Genomic DNA, 22,678 nt, shown 5'->3' on the forward strand with positions numbered 1-22,678 from the left:
AGAAGGAGCTCCAGCAGATGGTGGACCCCACAGAGCTCTGATCTTCACATATTACATTCAGTCTGGAGTTACATAAAAAGACAGAAGATAATGAGACAAACTAAATCCACGGGGGATCCGACAAGCTGCTTCGGGAAGCTTTCTAGTACCATGAAAAACTGTGTGCAAGTGTGCAAGGAAGAGGAATGGTGGCATTTAAAGGAGCTAATGTCACCACTGGGTGGCAGTATTTTACCAGAAACTGCTAGTATAGCTTGAAAGAAACAAGATTAGTCAGCATTTGGAGTGGGGTCGGGCAGTGCCTTTGCACTGTTGCCTCACAGCAAGAAGGTTCTGGGTTCAGACTTTCTGGTCAGCCGGGGCCTCTCTGTGGAGTTAAAGGTGAAAGATCTTTAATCATGCAGTTTTCCAACTTCCAGTGTAAAAACGTATCATAAAACAATACACAAACTAACTGCAGTCTTTAAGAACTTAAACTGATTTGTGGGCTGGATAAAATTTTGCACTGTGCCAGTCTCAGTCCCCAGGCCTGGAAATTGACACATGCGGACTGAAACTGTGACTTTAGCTTTAACCTCACTGGAGGGGTCAATAGTTAGGTTTTTCTTTTGTTACCCATACAGAATGCCCAGATAAACTTAGCATAAAAAATAAGGATTTATATAATAATGATAGTTTGTGTTTGGTAAATTAGTTCTTTGTTGTAACAATGCTTCTTGGCAATAAATCTTATACCTCTGGAAAGTCTGTTTAATTTCCCCTCCACCCTGTTTGGTGTTATTGGATTGGATGACTGCTGGTTGAAGAATGTTAGATTCAACTCATTGTCATTGTGCGCACAAGGCACACAACGAAATGATCGTTCCAGATCACTCATCCAGAGACGAGCATCTGCGGTCATGCAGCCAGAGACCGGGGCTACCGTTAGGCAACGTGGTTTAACCGTCTTGCCCAAGAACACAACACAGCGCAGGGACAGGGGCTCTAACCGGCAACCCTCCGGCTGCAAGGCGAACGCCTACCCACTGCGCCACTGCCACTGAAAGCTTCCTCCACACCATCAATGGGATGCTATCCCACAGCACTGTGTGATCAGCATGAGGAGGAGGTGCCAGGCTGTTGTGGCTGTGCATGGTTCTTCCACATGCTGCTGAGACCTGTTTGTTAAATGAATAAATTCAGACCTCAATCATCCAATCCAACAAACACCATCAAACAAGAGTCAGCAGTAGAATAAGCTGTTTGGCAAGTTACAAAATTCAAAGACAGTATGAGATTTATTGCATTGTTACAACAAAGAAATAATCAAGTTTCCTTACTTTTTGTGCTGAATTTGTGAAATACCTTGTGTTGTACTTTCAGGGGGTTAAAATGATGTCTGGTACTTGAGGAAAGCCAAAGAGAGTATGTATGTATAATCCAATATGAAAAAGTTTCCTCCACACCATCTAGTCCCTGGATTCAGAAGGATATCACAATGTGGATACATTTTGTGATTTTTTTTTTGGATATCAAGCCCGTATCATTTTGACATGCATTTGTGAATGGTAAAGAATTCTTCCAAAAATTCCTGGATCCAGATCCAGGAATGAGACAAACTTGCAGGTGAATCCATCACTTTGATGTTTACAGTTAAAAAACACAAGTACAAACCTGGTTCCGGGCTGGAGTATGAAATTTATTTGCAATGGAGCAGGAGAGATTGTCAGGTGACTGTGATTACCATCTGGGAACACAGTGTAGCACACACTGGAAAAATACCTGAGCTTCAGCAGTCTGACCATCAGAACCAACACACAGTGACCACACGCTTCGTCTCGGTCCGAAACAATAGAAAACAAACGTGTTTAAGGCAAATCTTTACTGGTAACAATGAGAGCGGTGACCTGACATCAGGAACTATAAGATGCACACGAGCATTTGTTGATACTGAATTTCACAGAGTGGTTATGAAAAGTTGTTTTTCCGATCATACAAACACTCTCCGGCTATAGTACAAAACTATACAGCAGGATACACGTGCAGATTAGAGCATCAGCTTGTTTTCTCCTACATCACTGAACAGACACCAACTGCAGAATTCAAAGGGATCAAAAGATTAAATGTAACATTCAGTCAGCGCCGCTCTTTAATGCATTAATGTGCATCATTTACAACTATATATTAAAATAAAACAAATCAACAAAGGGTGGACTCCTTAAAAAGACACTTCAGCCAAATCACAAAACAGCCTCTGACCCCCCCCCCAAAAAAACTTTTTCTCTCTGCCTCCAAACCAAAATGGAAATATTAGAAAACTTAAACAGTGGCTTTCGCAAAAAATATTTCAAACCTTTTAAAATTGTTTTCCCCCCAAAATTGAAACTAAATTCTGACATTTAAAAAAAAACTTATATAACTTCTTAAAATGAACTTTCAGAATTTTAATTCATTTTACTCTAATACTGCAAATTAAACTGGCATTTAATTCTCAAAATTACTTACCTACTTCACCCTACAAACTTTACTTTTTATTGTGCAACATATTTTTAATGTCCTTTTCACTGGATACAATTTTATTCTCAGAGTATTGTAAATTCGTTCCTTTCCTTTACCCGCAGTGCTGCTTTGAGGAATTACTGTAGCTTTATTCTCAAAATGTTACATCTTCAGTCTGAATCATTTTATAAATTTTCTTTGCTTAAAAAAAAATTCAAGAAACTAAGAAAAAAAACATAAGCTATCAAACCTTCACTGTTGAAATATCGGGATTATTTTGTAAGTGTACAACTTTAAATATTTTCCAGTTTTGTCTGATTACATTTTCTTTCTGTGATGCCTTAATCTCAAAATACACAGAACTTTAAACTTTACCCTCATTGCAATGTTTTTCTTTTAACCTTTATTTTCATTACACCCGTTTACTCAAAATGACATTATTTGTATGGTATAAAACATAATACACAGCCATAATATTCCATCTTAAGGCATTAGAGGACAATGGGTTCTGTGATTCTGGGTGAAGTGGTCCTTTAACACTTATGTGTAGAAGGCCTTGTTCCTATGAATCAATAGCCAACATTCTCTCCTCATCCAGATAACGCCACCCGAGCTCATCCAGCTGAGACAGTGACACAGCTCTGAAGACTGTACACAAAAAGCCTCTTGCTTCAGTCAACACTTGGCATTGTGGGTCATTTTAAACAAACCGCAGAGGCATAGCACAGCATCTACAGGCGGAAGTGTTCAACAACAACAACAAAAAAAAAAGTAACACAGGCACAAAACGCAAAAGCGAGAAGCTAACCTCTGCTGTTACGGACAAACATGAGCTCCACATGAACACAGGCCATCACTGCAGGTCCTCTCCGGAAGCAGCGACGCTCAACAGTCGGTTCGAGGTGTAACAGCATCAGACGACGACGTGGAGGCAGAGTGAGCAGCAGCCACATTTCAAATTAACACATTTTTATTAAGTTTGATCTGGTTCTCTTCAGTCACCACCTTAAAAACTGTGACATCATGTGACTTCACCTCCTGCAATCTCTCACGTGCACCTGTTCTGCTGCAGCGGGCGTGCGTTTTGGAGGAAACAAGATGTACTGTGCAGGGGATGGTAATACTGAAACACAAAGCAGCGACTGAGCGACGTAGGTGCAACACAAGAAGGCCCGACACTCCAAACTTTGGGAAATGTCATGAAAAGGAAGCAACTGACCTAAGAAGAGTGGCCTGTGTACTAAAACCTGACAAATCATTAAAAATGAGCTAAAATGTTGCACTGCTTGAACATACAGTGTAGTTTTATTTTGACTCTCATAACCTGTCACGCTGCAGGGAATGAAGAAGACCACTCCCCCAAAATGTGCCATTTCTTCCTGACTTGTTTGGAAAAAGCACACAGACAAAATGTTTCAGAAAAATCATCCGAAACAAAGAAGCAGGCAGGCCGATTAGTTTACTCATTATTGTGGAATTTGATGCTTAAAAAACAATAAATAAAGCCACCAGTGGAGAGGAAAATAGCAGAGATCAGTGACAGAGCTGTCTGGAATAAGCAGCTGCTTCACACCATCTTAAAACATTTTGATCTTTGCTCACATCAACTGAAAAATGAGGAAACCTGAGAGTTAAATCATTCATGAGGTCAAAAGTAGCTACCGAAGCCTTTCACACACACACACACACACACACATCTGCACAACTACAACTCAGTGAATGAATCTGTGACTTATTGTGTCTTCCACCCACTTGCTCTCGTGCACAACCCCCCTCTCACATTTACTATAAAAACAAATGCAATCCCAGCCCCAATAACAAAAGTACCACCTTCACAATGAACATATCAGCAAAGAGCTTGAAAATAAACCAAATCCCCAGTGCAAGTGGCAGTGAATTAATCTGCAGGTTTGTACAAAAAGGACGTTCAGGTTTGCTTTAAAAAAAAAAAAAAAAAAAAATTCAGTAAAGTTGGCATCAAGTTTCCTCCAAAACCACATTTTGCTGATGTAAAACAGCTGCTCCGTTTTGTGTAGTGGGATAAAGTGTCTTTAAAATCATATACATGAAGGAAGGTTTAATAAATGTGTCACAGAAGGATTTTTAACTTAAAAAGAGAAACACAGACATTGTAACAGTTTGGTATTTACAATAGCAAAAAAGGTAAAGTTACAAAAATTATAATCATGAAAAGCAAACAGAATGAGTCAGTTCCTATACATTTTCTTGCACACGAACCGTTAAAACACACCGTTAAGTTTCTCTCCTTGAACACACTGAGTAGCACCTGTACTCTCCTGAAAATTTTGCTCTTTGCAACCATAAGTTTGTCAGAAGATTTCTTAGTACTGGAGCAGAAGATGAAACTGGTATAAATTTAATTCTGCACTGGTGAAAAAGAAACAATGACAGTAATAATCCAGTATCTTAATATATATTATTTGTCCTGACATTCAGTTGGCAGAAGCACACAGTTTACACCCCCCCAACTACGTGGAAAACAGAGGGAAGAAAAAGGTGAGTGCAGCTAACGGGAAGGGGGCAGAGTCAGTAATGGCCGGCGTGTCCTCAGTGAGAAGCTGAGCTGAGGACTGAACAAGGCTTGATTTTGAAAACAAAAATGTGAAGATGGCAGGCAATCTGGTTGCAAACACTGACACAGTAACGCACCAAGTCAAACAAGGAAATGATCTGCAGGAGAGAAAGAAACAAGGTCACTCATTAAAGGGCAGAAAAAGTAGCACTTTCTATTATGGCTCAGTAACTGTGGGGAAATAAGAAATTCAGAAATCCTAATTAAGTGGTAATAACTTGCTAAGTGATAACCAAGTAATATCTTGTACCGACAATGGGTTTAGCTGAGTAATATTACACCGAAATTTATGTAACTGGGTAACAAGGGAGAGGTTAGTGCATTAGGCATGCATGTTGTGTAGAATGCTGGAGACATAACGTAGGATTAATTCCATCATTATAATATGGTAATAGCATCCTAATAAGTTGAAACATCAACCAATATTGCCTTATTATTATGAGGTTACCACCACTTTAAAGTCAGCATATAAAAATTTAAATGCACAGATGTTACCATTTTATCACTAAAAGGTTATCCTAACGTTACCAATATATTACTATATTAATTGCTAATTGGCTTTGCTTCAAAGTCATACACTTGTTTCCACATTACCTCCCCAGTCTCTAAATGCTTACTACCCAACCGCATACATTACAGGGTAATATTATTACCCCACTATTGTCACATTTTTGCTCAGCTGCAATATTAAGTGAAATCAAAATTACTATTACTTTTATATATATATAAAAATTGCGGTGGTGTGTAGGTCCTAGGTTTGATTCCACCTTGGCCAGGATCTCCGTGGGTTTTCTCCGGGAACTCTGGTTTCCTCCCACAGTCCAAAGCCATTTAATTGACAGTTAATTGGTGATTCTAAATTGCCCATAGGTGTGAATGGTTGTCTGTCTCTTTGCGTTAGTGAACAACCATTCACACTTATGGGCAATTTAGAATCACCAATTAACCTAAAGCAAGTAACTGCATGTCTTTGGACTGTGGGAGGAAACCCACACACAAACGGGGAGACCATGCAGCAGGAGAGCATGAAGTACTCAGTTATATCTTTTAAAGCGCCAAATTGTTTTTAATGTCAGTTTGGATATTTCATTTTAAGAACTTTGGTTTCTGTAAGTATGTGGATTGCCAGCATTTGATTAAGCAGAGCAGTTTATCCTTGTAATTTTTGTATTTGTTAAAAACAAATTAAGTTGTCTGGGCTAATTTGGAAATTGTGTCATTGTCATTTACAACAGACTGGGCCCTGTCTGCAGCACATACAGCAGAGTGTGTACCACAGCAGAGCAGATGGTGGTGCAGACTGAAGCAAGGTCCTCATGGGGAACAAACATCTTTTATTTCACTTGTCATAGTTGTAAAAGCTCGTCTTACTCACTATCTTATTTTGGTCCATTTTGAATGACTACATTTTTAACACTTCATATCTATAAACTAAAGGCAATAATGGGCTTCCATACAGCACAGACAGCAATCAGTGAGAAGGTTCGACGATTACTGATTAAAACAGCAGCAGTAACTGAGCACAGGTGATCTACACTGAGTACACCTGAACATCAAAGCCCTTTAGACATTGTGACTATCAGAGCAGGAAAAGGAGATGTAAACCCTGAATTCTACCACTACCAAACCGCAGACACGGCCCAGCTAAATATAACATCCATCATTAATGATATTAGTTACTGATGTGATTTTCCTGCTTCTCTCTCTCACACACACACACACACACACACACCATGACCATATCTATCCAAACATTGTGTGTACTTACCAGTGCAATCCAGAGCACCAGGTACTCATCAATAAAACTATTGAAATACTGATCCAGGAACAGTAGCCCTGGTCCCAGGAAGGCTAAATCGTGGAGATGCATCTCGCTTTTTGTCATATGTGCTACCTGGAAACACACACACACACACACTTTCAATTAATCAGCCTTTTCTGCAAGGCACAGAAGTTGTTTGAAGTTTCAGTTTTACACACAAATTGTGTTTAACTTCTTCTGCCACAGTTTGGTTTGGTAGCCTGACTAATGAATCTTGCATGCATCTTAAATTACTGAGGAGTTTGTTCCCCCTTCTCTGCTCTCATTTTTATAAAGTTTGGGCTGTGAACATCTTCAGAGACGCCTCTCATCCAGCATCTCTCGTCTACGAGGAGGAAAAGAAGACAGTTTCAAACAGGAGATGTTCAGAAGTCTCTGCCTGGGGATTTTTGTGAGAGTATATACTAAGCTAGGATAGGCATGATTAACCTCGTTTTTGTCAGTGGAAACCTGGGTGAGAACATGCAAAGTTCACACCAAAGGTCCCTGCCTGGACTTGAACCCCTCTTGCTGCTGTTGGCAACAATGCCAACAAACTGACAGACCATGCTAAGTACTAGTAAGCTCAGTTAAATGCTATCCTGCCTGATCCAAGAGCTCAGCTAGGCTTAAAGCAACAGCAATAAAATTAACTGCAGAAAAATCCCATTAATAAACTAAAGAACCCAAGAGTTAAATGTTGGGAATGTTATGTTCCAACTGGGATTCACAATTGTAAAGCAACTGTGATGGAAAGACCAAGATCGCGGTTACAAGCGGTGGGAATTGAGAGTCTCCTCATTGTCTGGGCTCTCAGAGATAAAGTGGTCATTTGGGAGGGACTCATAATAGAGTCACTCCTCCTCCACATCGAAAGGAGGTGGGTGTGGTGGTTTGGGCATATGATCAGAACGCCTCCTAAATGGTGAGGTGCTTCATGGATTTTCAACAGGGAAGAGACACCAGCGCAGATCCAGGACAGCCTGGAGAAAGAGATGATGTCTCTCAGCTGGCGTAGGGACAGTCGCCTGTTTAGAAATCCTTAACCAATAATTACTGTTTCATTGATTAGTTGAGATGAAATTAAAATTGCTAAATATACACTGTAACCCCCTCATATCTATTAACAGCTTACACTCTGCTGGTATGTTCTCTACTTTGTGAACCTGGTAAGTTGTATTTTACCCTCACCCTTTTTGGGGTCTGTTGATGGAACCAGTCAAACAGTTACACCCTGTTTTCAGGATTTATGGTAAGTTAGGCTAATCACATGTTGGACCTCTCTCTGTAATGGATGCTCAGAAGTAAAACTTGGAAAATGTGAAAATCTTCCTTGAACTCTGAGCATCTGTAATCCTCTCCAGACTCTCTTCATACAGGATAACGTTGACCATGAAATGATTCACCAAGTATCAATAACAGTAACCAAAAAAAACCAAACAAACAAAGAGTACAGCATTAATTCAGTAAATTATATATAAAGAAAAAAAAAAAAAAGTATGTTTGACTTACAACTAATTTATTGGTGATTTTGGCTGAGACGAAGCCAAACGCCAGGATATAAAGACACGGGTGATTTTCAAAGAGTTGGACAGCAGACTTTTTGTATATCATCATTGCCAAAATTATGACTGAACCAATATGTAAGACTGGAGAGAGGACACTGGTTCCCTGAAGGACAAAGACAATAAAAAGACAATGTCAGTGGAAACCTACAGTGGAGCTGCTCAGGTAAAAATCTGACACAAACTAAAGCTGGTTTAAAAACATTTTTACTCTGAATGGAAATCAATACTTCTAAATTAATTTGAGCATAATACATTACACATATACACTTGACTCATCATACCAAAAATAAAACCTCACTCATCTCTCATAACCCTGTTGCACTGATGCAGTGCCATATCTAGAACCTGTTCTGTGCATTTCCTCCATGAAGACTGGTGCTCATGCCAAAATACTAGCAAAACTGCCGGGTCAGAGGTTGGAGCCACTGCTAGTGTCAGTGGCTTCAGGAGGGGCTGCCAAAAGTAGTGCCTCATAAATGAACCAGATTTAGACAAACTGTGCTGTCAGCAAAGGTAAGAAAACATTGGAAGAGCTTACAAATGACAATAATTACCCCTCTACATATTCGAATTTTAAGGGGCTTCTCAAAGTATCAAGAAACTTGTACTTGTCTTTTGTTGTATATCTCTATGTCTTTCAAATATTGTGTAGCTTTATGTCATGGTGGATGTAAATTAGCAGTTTTGCTAAAATCTGTCATGTGTTGATCACTTATTTTTATATAGATATCCATTAACAAGATGCAGCTGATACCCCTTTTCCACCGCCGGGGTTCCGGTGCTGTTCCCAAAAGAACCGGAGAAAAGCTTAGGAACGGGCCCGCGTTTCCACCGCGCTTGCGAACCGCTCCTTTATGTATGAGTGTGGGCGGGTCCTCATCTGGACACAGAAGCCGAAGAGCGCAAACGTGGGAGAACACGCTCTCCTTTCTTGTGCTGCGAACACATTTTACGGTCCAAACCAAACTACTGCAGCATCTGTGTGCAGCACAGAGGTAAACACAGATAGCGATTAGAGCAAGACGACAAGTACGCACTTTGTGTCCTTTTATCTGTGATATGAACTGATACAAAGCAGCAAGTTCTGCCTTAAGACCCAACCTAATTCACAGCCGTGAAAATCGCTTCGCTTTTCTCATGTAATACACATGTAAGATGGTAGAAAACTTTCGTCACGTGTTCTTGGTTCCAGACCAGCTAGTTTGCGGGGCCCGAGTTGAACCCGTTTTTCAGCCGAGCACTGAGTGCTTCCGCGGTGGGAAAACCGGTGAACGGTTCAAATAATGGCACCGGCACCGGAACCCCGTCGATGGAAAAGATTAACTTGGGTACATGAGACGTAGCCTCCACATTCCTGTGTAAATTACCCCATCATATGTTCCCAAGCCGCTCAAAACATTGGGCAGCGCTCATAAAGTACCAAAACAAAGCTCTGCAGTGCATCAGTGGAAAAAAGGCATCAGAAATCATATGGATTCAGGACAGGATGTTGAGGGCTTACTGCTATTGTGGATCCATTTTTGCCCACGCCTCCTGTAAAAATAACTCTGAAATAATTGGTGCAGGAGAAGATGGCTCCTAACAAAGTGCAGATGGCAGGAACCATTTTCATCTGGATATTTAGGATCGGAATCTGGAAATCAAGACATTAACACGGAAAACTTGTGAATGCAACACAAAACAACTCCTGATCAGACATCAAATTTCCACCTATTTTTGTACCTTTCAGAGCATGTTCATTATTATACCCTCATTGAGAGCTTCATGACTAATGTTAGAGAATACTAAAAGTGCTCACTTCTTATAACCATTACAGTAAAACAGTCTAAACATCAACGTTAGAGCAGCATCATTTTAAAATTATCAAGTTAAACATCATGACATCATTATGGACTCATTGTCATTGGTTCCAATTCCTTCAGATTAAGATCAATCAGAATTACCAGTGACTGCCAAAAAGCAGATCCTCCCACGGCGGCCAGCAAATACATGATTATAATGAAGATTTGCACCTCAGTCACATCAATGCTGAGTGGGAGGAGAAAGCAGAGAGTTTACAGTGAGAATTAGTGACGTCTGAACGCACACAGTCATCCTGCAGCCTTCCCCCACAACACACTGCTGGACATGGAGCTGGTTCCTCTGCTCGACACGTGTTTGTTTTGGAGGTTAAAGGTGCGATCAGTAATATTTCACTGGCTGTGTCACCAAAAGGACGCGTTTTATTAGCTGAGTGAGTCACTCACCTGCTCTCTTAAGGTACCTACACACTTAAATTTCAGCAGGTTTACTGCAGGGCACACTGCAGCATGGATCTGATAAACTTTGCTAGGACATCAAGTTTGATGCATGTAGACTTTGAAAGGTTTGCAGTTTCTCTCTTTGTTTCCATGTAATCATCACTGGTCACCATCCTCATTGGTGTGAACAGTTGGAGTAGGGCTAGGCGATTAATCTATATTAGGGGTGGGACTCGATTAAAAAAATTAATTGAATTATTAGAAGCTTTGTAATTAATTAATCGAAATTAATCGCATTTTAATCACATTTTAATATATAACACGAGAAATATTAATTTAAGTTTGGTTGATGAATGAATCAACATACATAAGCTTAAACGTCAAAATTTTATTTTCCCACCAGTCTACTACACAGACCAATGAAGGGTGGAAGTGCTCCTGTGATAAGCAAACTCCTGAAATTAAAGTTAAGCTTCATAACTGGATAGTTTTATTCAACATTAATGTCTCAATTAATATAGTTGGAAATTAATCATTCGCTCAGCTGTATTCCTTGATGTTGTTATGCTTGTTTTAACAGCTTATTTTGAATAAAGACTTAAAATGAAACCACAAAAAGGAGCAAAGCGTCGCTCTCCGTTTAACCAGCTGTTTTTACACAGCTGTGCTTCGCACTCACAGTTGGTAGGCGACATGAGCTACGCAGAGGTGAGGGCAGGTGACGCTGATATGAAGGCTAGCGGCTCACTTCCAATCTTTGCGGTCTTCCTGGGCTGCGAAGGACGTGGGCCGGGTCCTTCGAAGGATGCGGCCCCTAATTTGGACATCGTGCGTCGATATAATCTGTATGCCTGGAACTCGTGCACTGAGAAACGTTCCACGGTGCAAAGTGCGATTAAAATGCGTTAAAATTTTTAATTCGTTAATTTCCCTGCAATTAATTAATCGAAATTAACGCGTTAAAGTCCCAGCCCTAATCTATATGTAATTTCAATCAGAAGTTTATTTTTTAATTTGATTATGAAGACACACTGATAAACTGTTTGACTCAGTTTTGCTACAAAGCTGACAGCTTGTCTTGTGTAATACAGTACTGTGTCAAAGTCTTGATTCACCTCTCATTTCTTTTTATTTTGCTCTCAAGGAGCCAGACTTTCTTCTAATTTTTTAAAGTGATTTTGAGAAATACTTTTGAAGTTCTTTCAAAGTAGCAGAGTTCATCTGGAAGGATGGCTAAGCCATTCTTACACTGTGCCACAGGACATGTTCTGGGAAGAAAATCAGTGGCAACAGGTCTTAGAATGAGAAGCCCAAATTTTAAAGTTTTTGTTTGGTTGCCAATATGTATGGAGGAGGTCAGGAGAGAAGTACAACATCCATCTGTAAAACACAGTGGAGGCTCTGTCATGGTTTGGAGCTGCATTTCAGCCAGCGGTGTTGGGAATCTTGTCAAAATTGATGAAATTATGATCATAGAAAACGATCCGATTTTGATCCACCAAGGAAATACCATTTGGAAAGCTTCTGATTGGCAAATGCTTTTTAGTACAACAATGATCCCAAACACAACACCAATGCAGTAAAAGCATACCTGGATAGAGAAAGACAAAACAAAACAGACAATGGACCCCTATCAGCCATGGACTGGCCTCCCCAGAGCCCGGACTCCAATGTAGGATCATCTTGACACAGAACAAAAGGCAGAAACATCCAAAGAACACTTTTGAATGTCCTTCAAGAAGCCTGGAGAACTATTCCTGAAGACTACTTAGAGGAATTACAAGAAAGCTCCCTGAGAGAGTTCAGTTTGTGTGGTCACAGCAAATACTGAATTTTAAGTTTGTTAGAACTGTTTTTGGCTTTGGCACCGTATTTACGCTCACACGTTTCAATAAATCTCTGCGGTCATTTCCCATTGCAAAAGAAATGAAGGGTGGCTCAAGACTTTTGCACAATACTGTAAATCAAGTGCACCTCTTTCTGTTACACCAGGACGCTTTCAATTCTCTGAAAGGAAAGTTAAGTTCAGCTCAAGCCAAGATGATGGCATGAATACAGTTTCTTCCAATTTTAAACAACACCTCCAAGGTTTTATCAAAATATTAATTTATAAATATTTAACGAGGTAAAACACGAAACTCTTCAAATTAAAAGCTCTAAATTAAAATCTTAGAAATATTACGTTATATTTGGCAAATGAAGCGGTTTCCTGAAAGTGAGCTTCCCTCAGCTGATTCTATATTTTACTGACTGCACCTTCAAGCAGAAATGAGTGCGAGCTGAGTTTCTCCATGTGACTCCATGCAGGTCAGAGTTCATTGCGGAAGCGGACAGCAGTGAGCCATGCAGGCAGCAGCCAGGAATTTTACCATCACGTTCCACAGGCAGGGACCCACAGCAGCTGTGAGCATCTGTAATCCTGCCAGACAGAGCTGCACCTCTGTTATGTCAAATCTACACACAGAACACATCCACATTTATTCTGGCTCACCTGCACAGGTAAACGCTGCGATCTAATGAAACTTCAACTTTGATATTTGATACTGAATTCCTGAAAGAACTTTTTATGACTACCTGACACGTTTCAGTAGGTAAAGTCAGAAGGTGATTAAAAATAACTTGATTCCATAAATGAGGTTCTTTTTTAATCTAGGACCCCATTATTTTTAGACTAATAGTGCCAAACTTGTAGATGTTTACTTTTAAAACATATAAAACAGAAGCTCTTCAATAAAAGTGATTAAACAACCAGAAAAAACTTTTAAGTTTTTAAGTTAATCACATGAAGTTTTCATGTCACCCTCTTTTGTGAAAATTAGGGATCATCCTGGTGACAAACTAAGCGAATTTACAAGTCAATGAAAGAGGCGGAAAAAAAGTACTCAGAAAACAGTCAAAAATCTAATGGATAGGATCCAAAATGATCTCTGCAGCTATTGTGCGCACATTTAAGACCCATCTGAAACTTAATAGTATCCTCTGATAATGAAATTGTATTGCAAAAGCCACTGAAATATGTGGCACTTTGCCCCACGCCTTATATTGCACACATGCAGTTAGCAGAGTGGGGCTAATGTTAGCAATGCTAACACCAGCAGACTTCTTTGCTGGTAGCTTAAAATCTGCACGACTGTGCAGAACCGGCCTGGTGTCATGGCACGACGTAGAACAGTTACAGAAAAGTAATCTACTTGTTCACGTTCATGGAGACGAAGCACGTTTCATGAGTGCAGTGTGCACGTGGGCCAGACGCTTCAGCCAGGACGCTTCAGCCAGGACGCGTCACCGAGACCAAAAAAAAAAAGCTAACTCACTAGTTTTATTGGCTAAACTTAAGTATTTTCAATGTCTAAACCTACGTGAGTAGTTTTTTTTGTTTTATTTTAAATAATTAGTAACACCAATAAAACAACACAGTTGTTTTGTGATAATCTGTCCAAACTTTTGTCTCTGGTATGAGGGACAAAATTATCGGCTCGTATGTTCTTCAGCCCCCAAATGTGGATTTTTTTTTAACCCTATAAAAATGAATATATTTATTCCATGTAGGTGGACAAGATCAGAAGAAATGAGACAGATGAAAAGTAAAAATAAATAAATAAAATAAAGAAAAATTTGTCTCCAGAAGTATAAATCGAAAAGATTAAAAATCGATTTAATGAATTGGCGTCAGACTGTGATGGTGCAGTAAGTGGTTACGTATTTCTTGGACGCGTGATAAAAGGTGAAATTTCCTGACACAAAGCCCACGTACAGCCGCTCATTTTGGAGATCAAAGGAGGTCTGTCATTGTCTTAATTTTCACCGCGATCGTTTACAACTTCCTGCCACAGAGAGAGACACAAAAGTCTTCAAAGCAGCAGTTAAGTAGTGGTGTGCATTAACAACAACAAAATAAATCAATAATTTGTTTAACCAACTAGTTTTTCTTTTGGTGCCAATAAAGTGAGGGGAGCAACATTTAATCATCTAGGTGCACACATAGTAAATCTTACTTTCTTTTTTAACTTTGACCTTTTCAAAAGGATCTGAGGCAGCATGACTAGCATCTGCTGTCACTTTGCTTTCACACAGACAGTGTGTGAAACACTGCTTTTACTTTAACCCGCGCAGTGAGCCATCAGTGAGAACTGCTTTGAAATCAGAAATGAAACAGATCTTTCCTAAGATGAGACGAGACAAATGTCTGCAAACTGTTCTTTAAAGAAAAAGAGAAGAAAATAAGCAGTTTTTATTGACTCACATCCCAAAGCGCAGCGTTCCTGACACATACGTTTGCCAGTGGGCACAGTAGAACATAAACATCCCGGCGAAGCAGCAGAAGAACATCCAGTCCGGGTTGGTGCCCAGCTGCACTGCTATACTGGTTCCCAACACCACAAACACTGCAGAGACAAACGTCACAGCACACATCTCGTTAACTGGGCTTTCACATTTTCGGAAACACAGAATCAAACAGGACAGAAGCTGACCGGTGGAGAGGGAGTCACAGCCGTGGTCAAACAGCTCGCCCAGCGGAGAGCTGCTGTTAGTGCGTCTGGCCTGCTTCCCGTCGATGGCGTCCAATGACTGGTAGATGAACAGACCCACAGCGCACAACAGGTATGCCCAGAGAGGAGCCTGGAACAACACACACACACACACACACACACACACACAAATATTCACATGAAGACGAGGTCTCACTGCTTTGATGCCCACATACAGGTGCAGTCTAATGTTAATTTTTACATGCGGTGGGTGGTGGTGGACTAGAGAGCATCCCCGTGATGTTTTTGTATTCACCTCATTAACATACATATTGCGAGGGAGGGGGGGGGGGGGGGTGTCAAACTGCACTCCATTACAGCTGTGCTAACACCCTTCATAATGCATGCTGTGTGGCCCAAAAGGGAAGGAGAGTGCTGTGAAAGAGGAAGACACACTGGAGAGCTTAGTTCCTACATTCAGTATAAAAAAAAAAAAAAGGTATCAGTGTGAGACCCTCATTCACATACAATAATGACTGATGTAGATTACTTTAGTGACTGACCAGAGGTGGGCTGATATTAATTTGAACAGCTATTAATTTGATATTTATGACAAAAGCAGCAACGTGCCATGAGAAGTATTGATTGCAAGCACATCAGCTGCCTTTTTTTTTAACCCCCCCCCTGCAAATAAACAAGAAAAAAAAAAGGAACTGGAATAATTATAGACACCCCCCACCCCCCCACCCACTTCATTTCATGAGGCTGAAGGCAGTTCCAAAGAAAACCGGTGGTGTTCAGGTATGTGGCCTGTCCAGAGAAACCAGGAAGTTGTGTAAAATGTTTTCAGTGGAAGTTAAGTAAAGCCACCTCCCACTCTGATGGTCACGAAGCTTAAGAGACACAATTACAAAACTGTCTACACAGATATTTCTCACTTGCTCCGACTAATATGTTTTTATAATTTGGTTCAACAGTTAATGTGGTCCCTGACCCATAAATTAGGTCACCTAAAGGTTACTTGATTTGAAACAGGCATATTAGCACAGACCATTTATTTCTTATTACCCATGTTTAATAGCATATTGATAAGCGCTTATCTTCATAACGTCCACATAACAGGCACGCCCAAGCAGCAACTTCTGAGACTGAGCAGTGAAGCCAACACAAAGTGCAAAAAATGCTACAGTTCCTCTGATGCCTACTTGAGGCCATATATTCCCATGTTAAAATGTCCAACTGTGTAGCATTAAAAAGCCCATTTACAGTCTTTCAACATGGTGGTGGCTATGTTTTTCTATTATATACCGTTTTTTTTAAAACAGCGCTTTCATTCATGAATTAAACGGAACATCGACTTCTTATTTGACCTTTTATTGTCTCACACCCCCTGCTGATGTGTCACATTAAAAGCCTTCCTGTAGCTCTCATGACCTCATCTCACTCTTTTCTTATATGCTTATCTTTTAATTTGAAGTAGACTTTTCATTATGGACCTCATCAACATGCGCTTCATCCTCTTTCAGATTAATGACTAACCTGCTCAGTGGCAGTCGGGCAGTAATAGACGAGCACAAGGGTGGTGAAGATGTTGGTGGCCAGGCCGATGATGGTGATGAGATTGGGTGCAATCCAGGAAGGGACGCGTCCCACCAGCCATTCCCAGTAGCGCTGCATTAGAGGCTCCAGCAGGGAGCGTCCAGCACTGCTGTACCTGCAGGGATGGGCAGCAGGTGGTGACAGGTGAGTCCCAGAGGAGCAGCAGTTGGGTGAACATTAATATGTTTACTGACTTTTATGAGGGCTTAATTAGCAACTGTGTTTAAATATAGCTCCACAAGCTGCAGAAATAGAGTTACAGCTGGCAGTGCTTGAGTTTGTCAGCTGCAATGAAACCTAAATGAATCAAATTCCTCCTTGTCCTTGTTTAAGAATTATAAGCAGCTACAGGGAGTACTTGAAGTTTGATGTTGTTAAAAGAGGTTCTGTGAGTTATAAACTGAAGGGTTCACCTAAATTTCTCAGCTTGTACTCTAGTTTATTACTGAATATATTCAATAAGGATTTGAAAAGCACAGCTGTTTGTGCATTGGACCATAAACAACATAACATCAGCAGAACGTTAAACCAATAACCTTAAGTCCTGTGAATTCAGAGCCAGCTGCCTGCCAGTCCTTTAAATCTGAAAATGTTTTAAAACAGATTTAATAAAAGCCTTTAGAGAATATTCAGTCATCTTAAATTCAGTTTGGACATTTTTCTAATGTTTTCAGTTACGTCACTGCAAGAATTTCACCCCATCTGGCTCGTAACACCCTGATGGAAACCCTGAAGATGGTGGTTTCGCTAGCCAGCTCATTAGCCTCAGAAAAGGGAGGATCAAAGTTTAAAAACTAATGGCTTCAAAATAACAGTTCATTTTCATCTGTGGTTAAAAACAGGTCTGCCACAAACTTGGGACAACGGGATATCATTTAGTACAACGATGTTTTCTGAGCACATTAACAAACATATTTAGATAAAGCTCTTAAATACTTTAATTTCATTATTTTACTCAGAAATGATAAACATGATTAACTGTGAAGAATATATTTTCAGGCCTGATGCATTTTCCCACAAGTTTGATCTTAAATTTAGTTTTATATGATATGAATAATGTGTTGAATTCAACTCAAGGTGTGAATCAGTCTGTCCTGAGAGTCTGAAAGAAAAGAAAACAGCCACAGGGCTGATCTGTCAGCAGTAACATCAGCCCTGACATGCCAGCTTTATTTTCTTTGAAACCAATAATGAACACGTAGCCACGTGTTATCCATATATATAAAAAAAACACTACTTTTAAATGTCACATTTGAACAGTATAGAGTACCAGAGCAAATCTCTGCCAAGTCTGAGATAAAGTCACAAATTTTCTTGAAGACATCAGGTTAAAATATTTTAACATATTTGTGTCTGAGTGGCTCTTGGAAACCTGAAACAATATTTCACTTTATGCTCTTCATGTTGAAACAAGTCTGAGAGAACACGTGCAGGCGTGTCTTCTTTCAACCTGAGGAGCACACAAATGCAGACCCGAAGCTTAAGTTTGTACAGAAAATAATCACAATTTTAGCTACTTCGCTTGTTAAAAACATTAACTGGAAACTGATATTGTAGACAATAATTATGAGGATTCTGCTCCATCCACATCAGTCTGTTAAAAGGGCATTATGGGGCAGCTCAATCATGGCCAAAAAATGACATGGATTGAGATGAACAAGATGATTAATTAACCCAATTACTTCCAGACCAAAAAAAAATAAAAAGAAAAAAGTTATTTTATTATAGTTTCAAAAAGATGACACTTCAATTTCCTTGAACTTTAATCTTAATTGAATCAAATAAACTAATTAAAAAATAAATTCAATTCATTTTCTGTCTGAAACGGGCTTTTATCTTCTCCCTTTAAGTCAGCCCTCTTCTGATTGGATGCCCCTCACAAGAAGGTTTGAACAGCAAGAGGGCTTCTGTGTGTGAGACGATCACATTATGGATATCCCCTCTCTTTGACATCATACAGAGCCAAGAGTAGAAAAAAAACTGAGCATGTAGAGCAGTCTGAAGCCTGCACTTTTAGCTTATAAGGATCATTGCAGTGACCACAGCAGGAACCTGTGTTACCTGTGTTCTTCCAGTCTCTTGAGTTGGTGTCGAGACAGGGGGGGTGAGGGCAACTCAATCAGCCTGCGCAGGACTCCAGGGGACAGCCAGCAGGTCGCCTCCATGCCCATGCCCTGTCCCAGGTCCTTGTCCCGGCCAAGGCCTCGGCGAGTACGCAGACCCCCCCCTTGCTGCTGCCCCGTCGCGCTCATGGAGCCCTGCTTCCTGCTGGTCTGGTCCCTGAAGGCTCTACCTCTGCCACTGCCCTGCCTGAGGGGCTAAAGATCCACAGCGAGGCCAGATGATGCCTAGGACGAAATTCAACAATCCAACATCATGAGACTGCCCTGTGGAAATATCTCAGAAAAAAAAAATACAGCTTCACAAATCCCAAAAAAGCAATTTCTTAGGCTACAACTAAAAACTATTTTTTTTTCTGATAACTAGTTCATATTTTAGGCTACTCAATATACATCACAATGTTAAATAAGGTGCCTCCAGAACTCTTACATTCTCTGACAAATCCGCACACTAGCGGAGATGCAAACCTGAAAACAGATTATATTTTTGCTTAAAAATGACTGATTTGCACAAAAATTACTATAAACACTTCACTAGTACCTTAAGGGGGGTAATGCATCACCAGCTAAGACAATTATTGCTGGAATAGTGGATTTTTTTTTCAAGCAGAAAAAAGTATCAGCATAAAGTCTAAACCATATTTAGATCTTCCTGCAAAACTGTAGAAATACTCTGACACAGTTCCAGTTTCTGATGCAGAGCTATTCTGATGTGAAACAGGTCTAAAATCATGAACTAATAATGGAGGCCCATGTTGCAGGTCTCTCTGACCACCCTGAACTACAGATGCAACATTTCTGAAAGTGAAACCAAAACTGTCACAGAGACATTTCCTGTGACACCCACATGGACATGTTGATGACTGGTTAACGCATGCAAATCTGATCTAACGTTTAAACACGGTTATGGTAAAAAGCAAAGCGGAAATGCATCAGATGATCAGCATCATGACAAAAACATTTCCCCGATTTCTGTTATTTATCTCCTACAAATAGAGATAAATGATCACGTATTATTTTGAAAATCCTGGCGTAAAGGGATTTTGAAAATGTGACGTGATTCAAGACCTGAACAATCTGCCAATCAACAGATTACCTCAAACATCATAATGACGTATGATATACATTAACTGACAGCTTCAACATTTTCCCGATACATACAGTTAAGACTATCTGACACTTCCTGTCAGCGCTTGACAAAGAAAACGGTTCTTTTTGCAAATATTCAGGTTGTTATAAAATTAAGAATAACACAGAGATGCCTGACAGGCTGTTCAGGCCACTGAATTGCAACTCTCTGGGAGTTTGACTTTAACAGTTTAATCTCTCTAGTGTTTCCTGGGCCTCCTCCCAGTAGGACATGCCCGGAACACCTTGCCCAGGAGGTATCCTCGTCAGATGCCTAAACCACCTCAGCCTGCTCCTTTCAATGTAGAGGAGTAGTAGCTCTACTCTGAATCACAAACGTCTCACCCTCTCTCTAAGGGAGAGGCCAGCCACCCTTGGGAGAAAGCTCATTTCTGCTGCTTGCTTCTCCGATCACATTCTTTTGATCAGAGCTGGTCCTCAACTGCAAAGATGGTGGTGTGCCCACTCTGGGTCAGGAACACGTTGCTGTCCCAAGTAGAGAAGTTTAAGTATCTCATGGGTCTTGATCATGAGTGAAGGGAGCAGGGAGGCGGGTGATTGACAGGCAGATGTGGATGCTGTGGTGAAGAGAGAGCTGAGCATGAAAGCGAAGCTGTCCATTTATCAGTTGACCTATGGTCAAGAGCTCTGAGTAGTGACGGACAGAATGAATGGGAACGTATATGTATAAATTTTATGCATTTTAAAAATGCATACTGAGAGGACATCCACATGAAGACATACTGAACTTGACTCTGTACTGAGGTTGTAAGGACACTGCTACAAAGATAATGAGCCACCCAGTTAGCCTCACAGGTGTCTATGAGTAATCAGATTAATTATACTCCTCATAATATTCAGAGGCAAGACTCATAACTGGGACAGCAGGGCACATCTAAACAGAGCAGGCCCATGTGGTGCTGATGACAGGACACAGAAGAGCTGAACACAGATTAAGTCAATAAAACTATATTTATGACGCTATTAAGATATTATTAACACTGGCAGGGCTTAATTAGCCAGCTGTTGACGCTGCGCTTAATGAACCTTGTATACGTTTCTAAACTGCTTCTTGTGACTGTCATTTGAGCTGCTCACAAACCTAGGGCAGCAAACAACCTGCTTCTTGGGACCTAGCACACTCTGTTAGCCCGCTCCCCATCAGCTAGCGTGTGCATTAGCTGGACTATCTGCAACGTTAGCCCAGCGAAGGGCTCCGAAAGACTCGTGTCAGGTTGGTAATTTAAACTTACACTCTTGCTGCTGGCTTATTATCTCTTCGTCATGCTTACTTTGCTAAAGGTACCACTGCATTTTCAGCATATTGGCTCAAATCACACGGAGAGTCCTAGACCTCCCGTAGTGACTGCGGCTAGCTCACGCTAGCCTAGCTGGCTAACCTGAAGAACGCTAGCAAGATGCTGAACGTAATGCCGACTGACCTGGGCGGTTAAAGGACGAGAGTCGCGGACAGTCCGAGGGGCAAGTGGGAGTGCTTCAAGCCGACAGACAGCACCTTTCTGTGCGCGGTTAGCTTTGTGATTTCCCCTCTATTACTTGGAATACCAAAGCAGCGTCTGCACCTGTAAGGTGGATCACCACGACCGGTGTCACTGTGGTTTGACACAGCAGGCTAGTTATCGTTAGCCATCAGGGAAATCTCGCGAAGTTTCCTTTCGAAAGGGGTAAATTTTGCCCTGAACAGATCTCACAGGTACACATCCCGCTCAAACACCAGTTCAATTTCATTTATATAGCGCCAAATAAACAGTCGCATGAAAGTGCTTTATATTGTAAGGTAAAGACCCTACAATAATAGAGGGAAAAGCCTAACAATCAAAACAACCCGCTATGAGCAAGAACTTGGCAACAGTGGGAAGGAAAATCTCAGGAACGCAGGAAGAAACCTCAGGCAGAACCAGGCTCAGGGAGGGGCAGTCATTGGGGCTGAGGGGATGGAGACAGGACGAAAGACACTGTGGGAGACTGTCTGTTTCCCGAAGCTAAACGAGAGCTGGTTCCACAGAAGAAGCTGAAGGCTCTGCTTCCATTTCTACTTTTAAAAACTCGAGGAACCACAAGTAAGCCAGCAGTCTGAGAGTGAAGTAATGGGGTAATATGGTACTATGAGGTCTGTAAGATAAGATGGAGCCTGATTATTTAAGGCCTTGTATGTGAGAAGAAGAATTCAATTCTGGAGTTAATAGGGAGACAATGAAGAGAGGCCAATACGGGAGAATTATGGTCTCTCTTTCTAGTCTGTTACTTGAGCTGCTGACAGACCTTCGAGGACAAACGACAGCCAAATGTGTTCAGTTTCATTGGCCACATACAGCCCGAAGCTGATAAGATAAGAAATCCCTTTATTGGTCCCACAATGAGGAAATTTCATGTCAAGACCAGTAAAACCACTGCATAAAAACACCCCACCAAACATTCTCCTTCCTTTATATCTGTTTCTGCCATTGAAAAAAAAAAAAATTACCAGAGGTAAGTCAAAATTTCAAGTTATCTCAAAATTTTGACTTACTTCTGACAGACTGAAAACCATCACATGCAGAGTTTTTGTAAGCAGTATTTTTCATCTTATTGATTTAAACAACTTGTCCATTTCCAGAAAGACTTAATTTTCCACCTAGTTTCACTCCTGTGTAGTAAGGCTGGTATCACCACCCTGGGAAC

The 22,678-nt window shown here is 40.7% G+C and overlaps 1 protein-coding gene across 1 annotated transcript; it reads right to left on the bottom strand.

The window, feature by feature from the left end:
• Positions 1–1,657: 1,657 nt before the first annotated feature.
• cept1b (choline/ethanolamine phosphotransferase 1b) lies at positions 1,658–21,637 on the bottom strand. Its single transcript, XM_030729752.1, has 10 exons — positions 21,439–21,637; positions 18,810–19,096; positions 16,689–16,863; positions 15,153–15,300; positions 14,924–15,065; positions 10,384–10,468; positions 9,942–10,073; positions 8,385–8,543; positions 6,840–6,965; positions 1,658–5,169 (listed from the first exon to the last, which is right to left on the bottom strand). Exons 2-10 carry the CDS (start codon positions 18,998–19,000, stop codon positions 5,047–5,049), a joined length of 1,281 nt encoding a protein of 426 aa, XP_030585612.1. The 5' UTR covers positions 19,001–19,096; positions 21,439–21,637; the 3' UTR covers positions 1,658–5,046.
• Positions 21,638–22,678: the final 1,041 nt, after the last annotated feature.

The sequence above is a fragment of the Archocentrus centrarchus genome, chromosome 5, assembly GCF_007364275.1.
Source record: "Archocentrus centrarchus isolate MPI-CPG fArcCen1 chromosome 5, fArcCen1, whole genome shotgun sequence".
NCBI classification, from domain to species: Eukaryota; Metazoa; Chordata; class Actinopteri; order Cichliformes; family Cichlidae; genus Archocentrus; species Archocentrus centrarchus.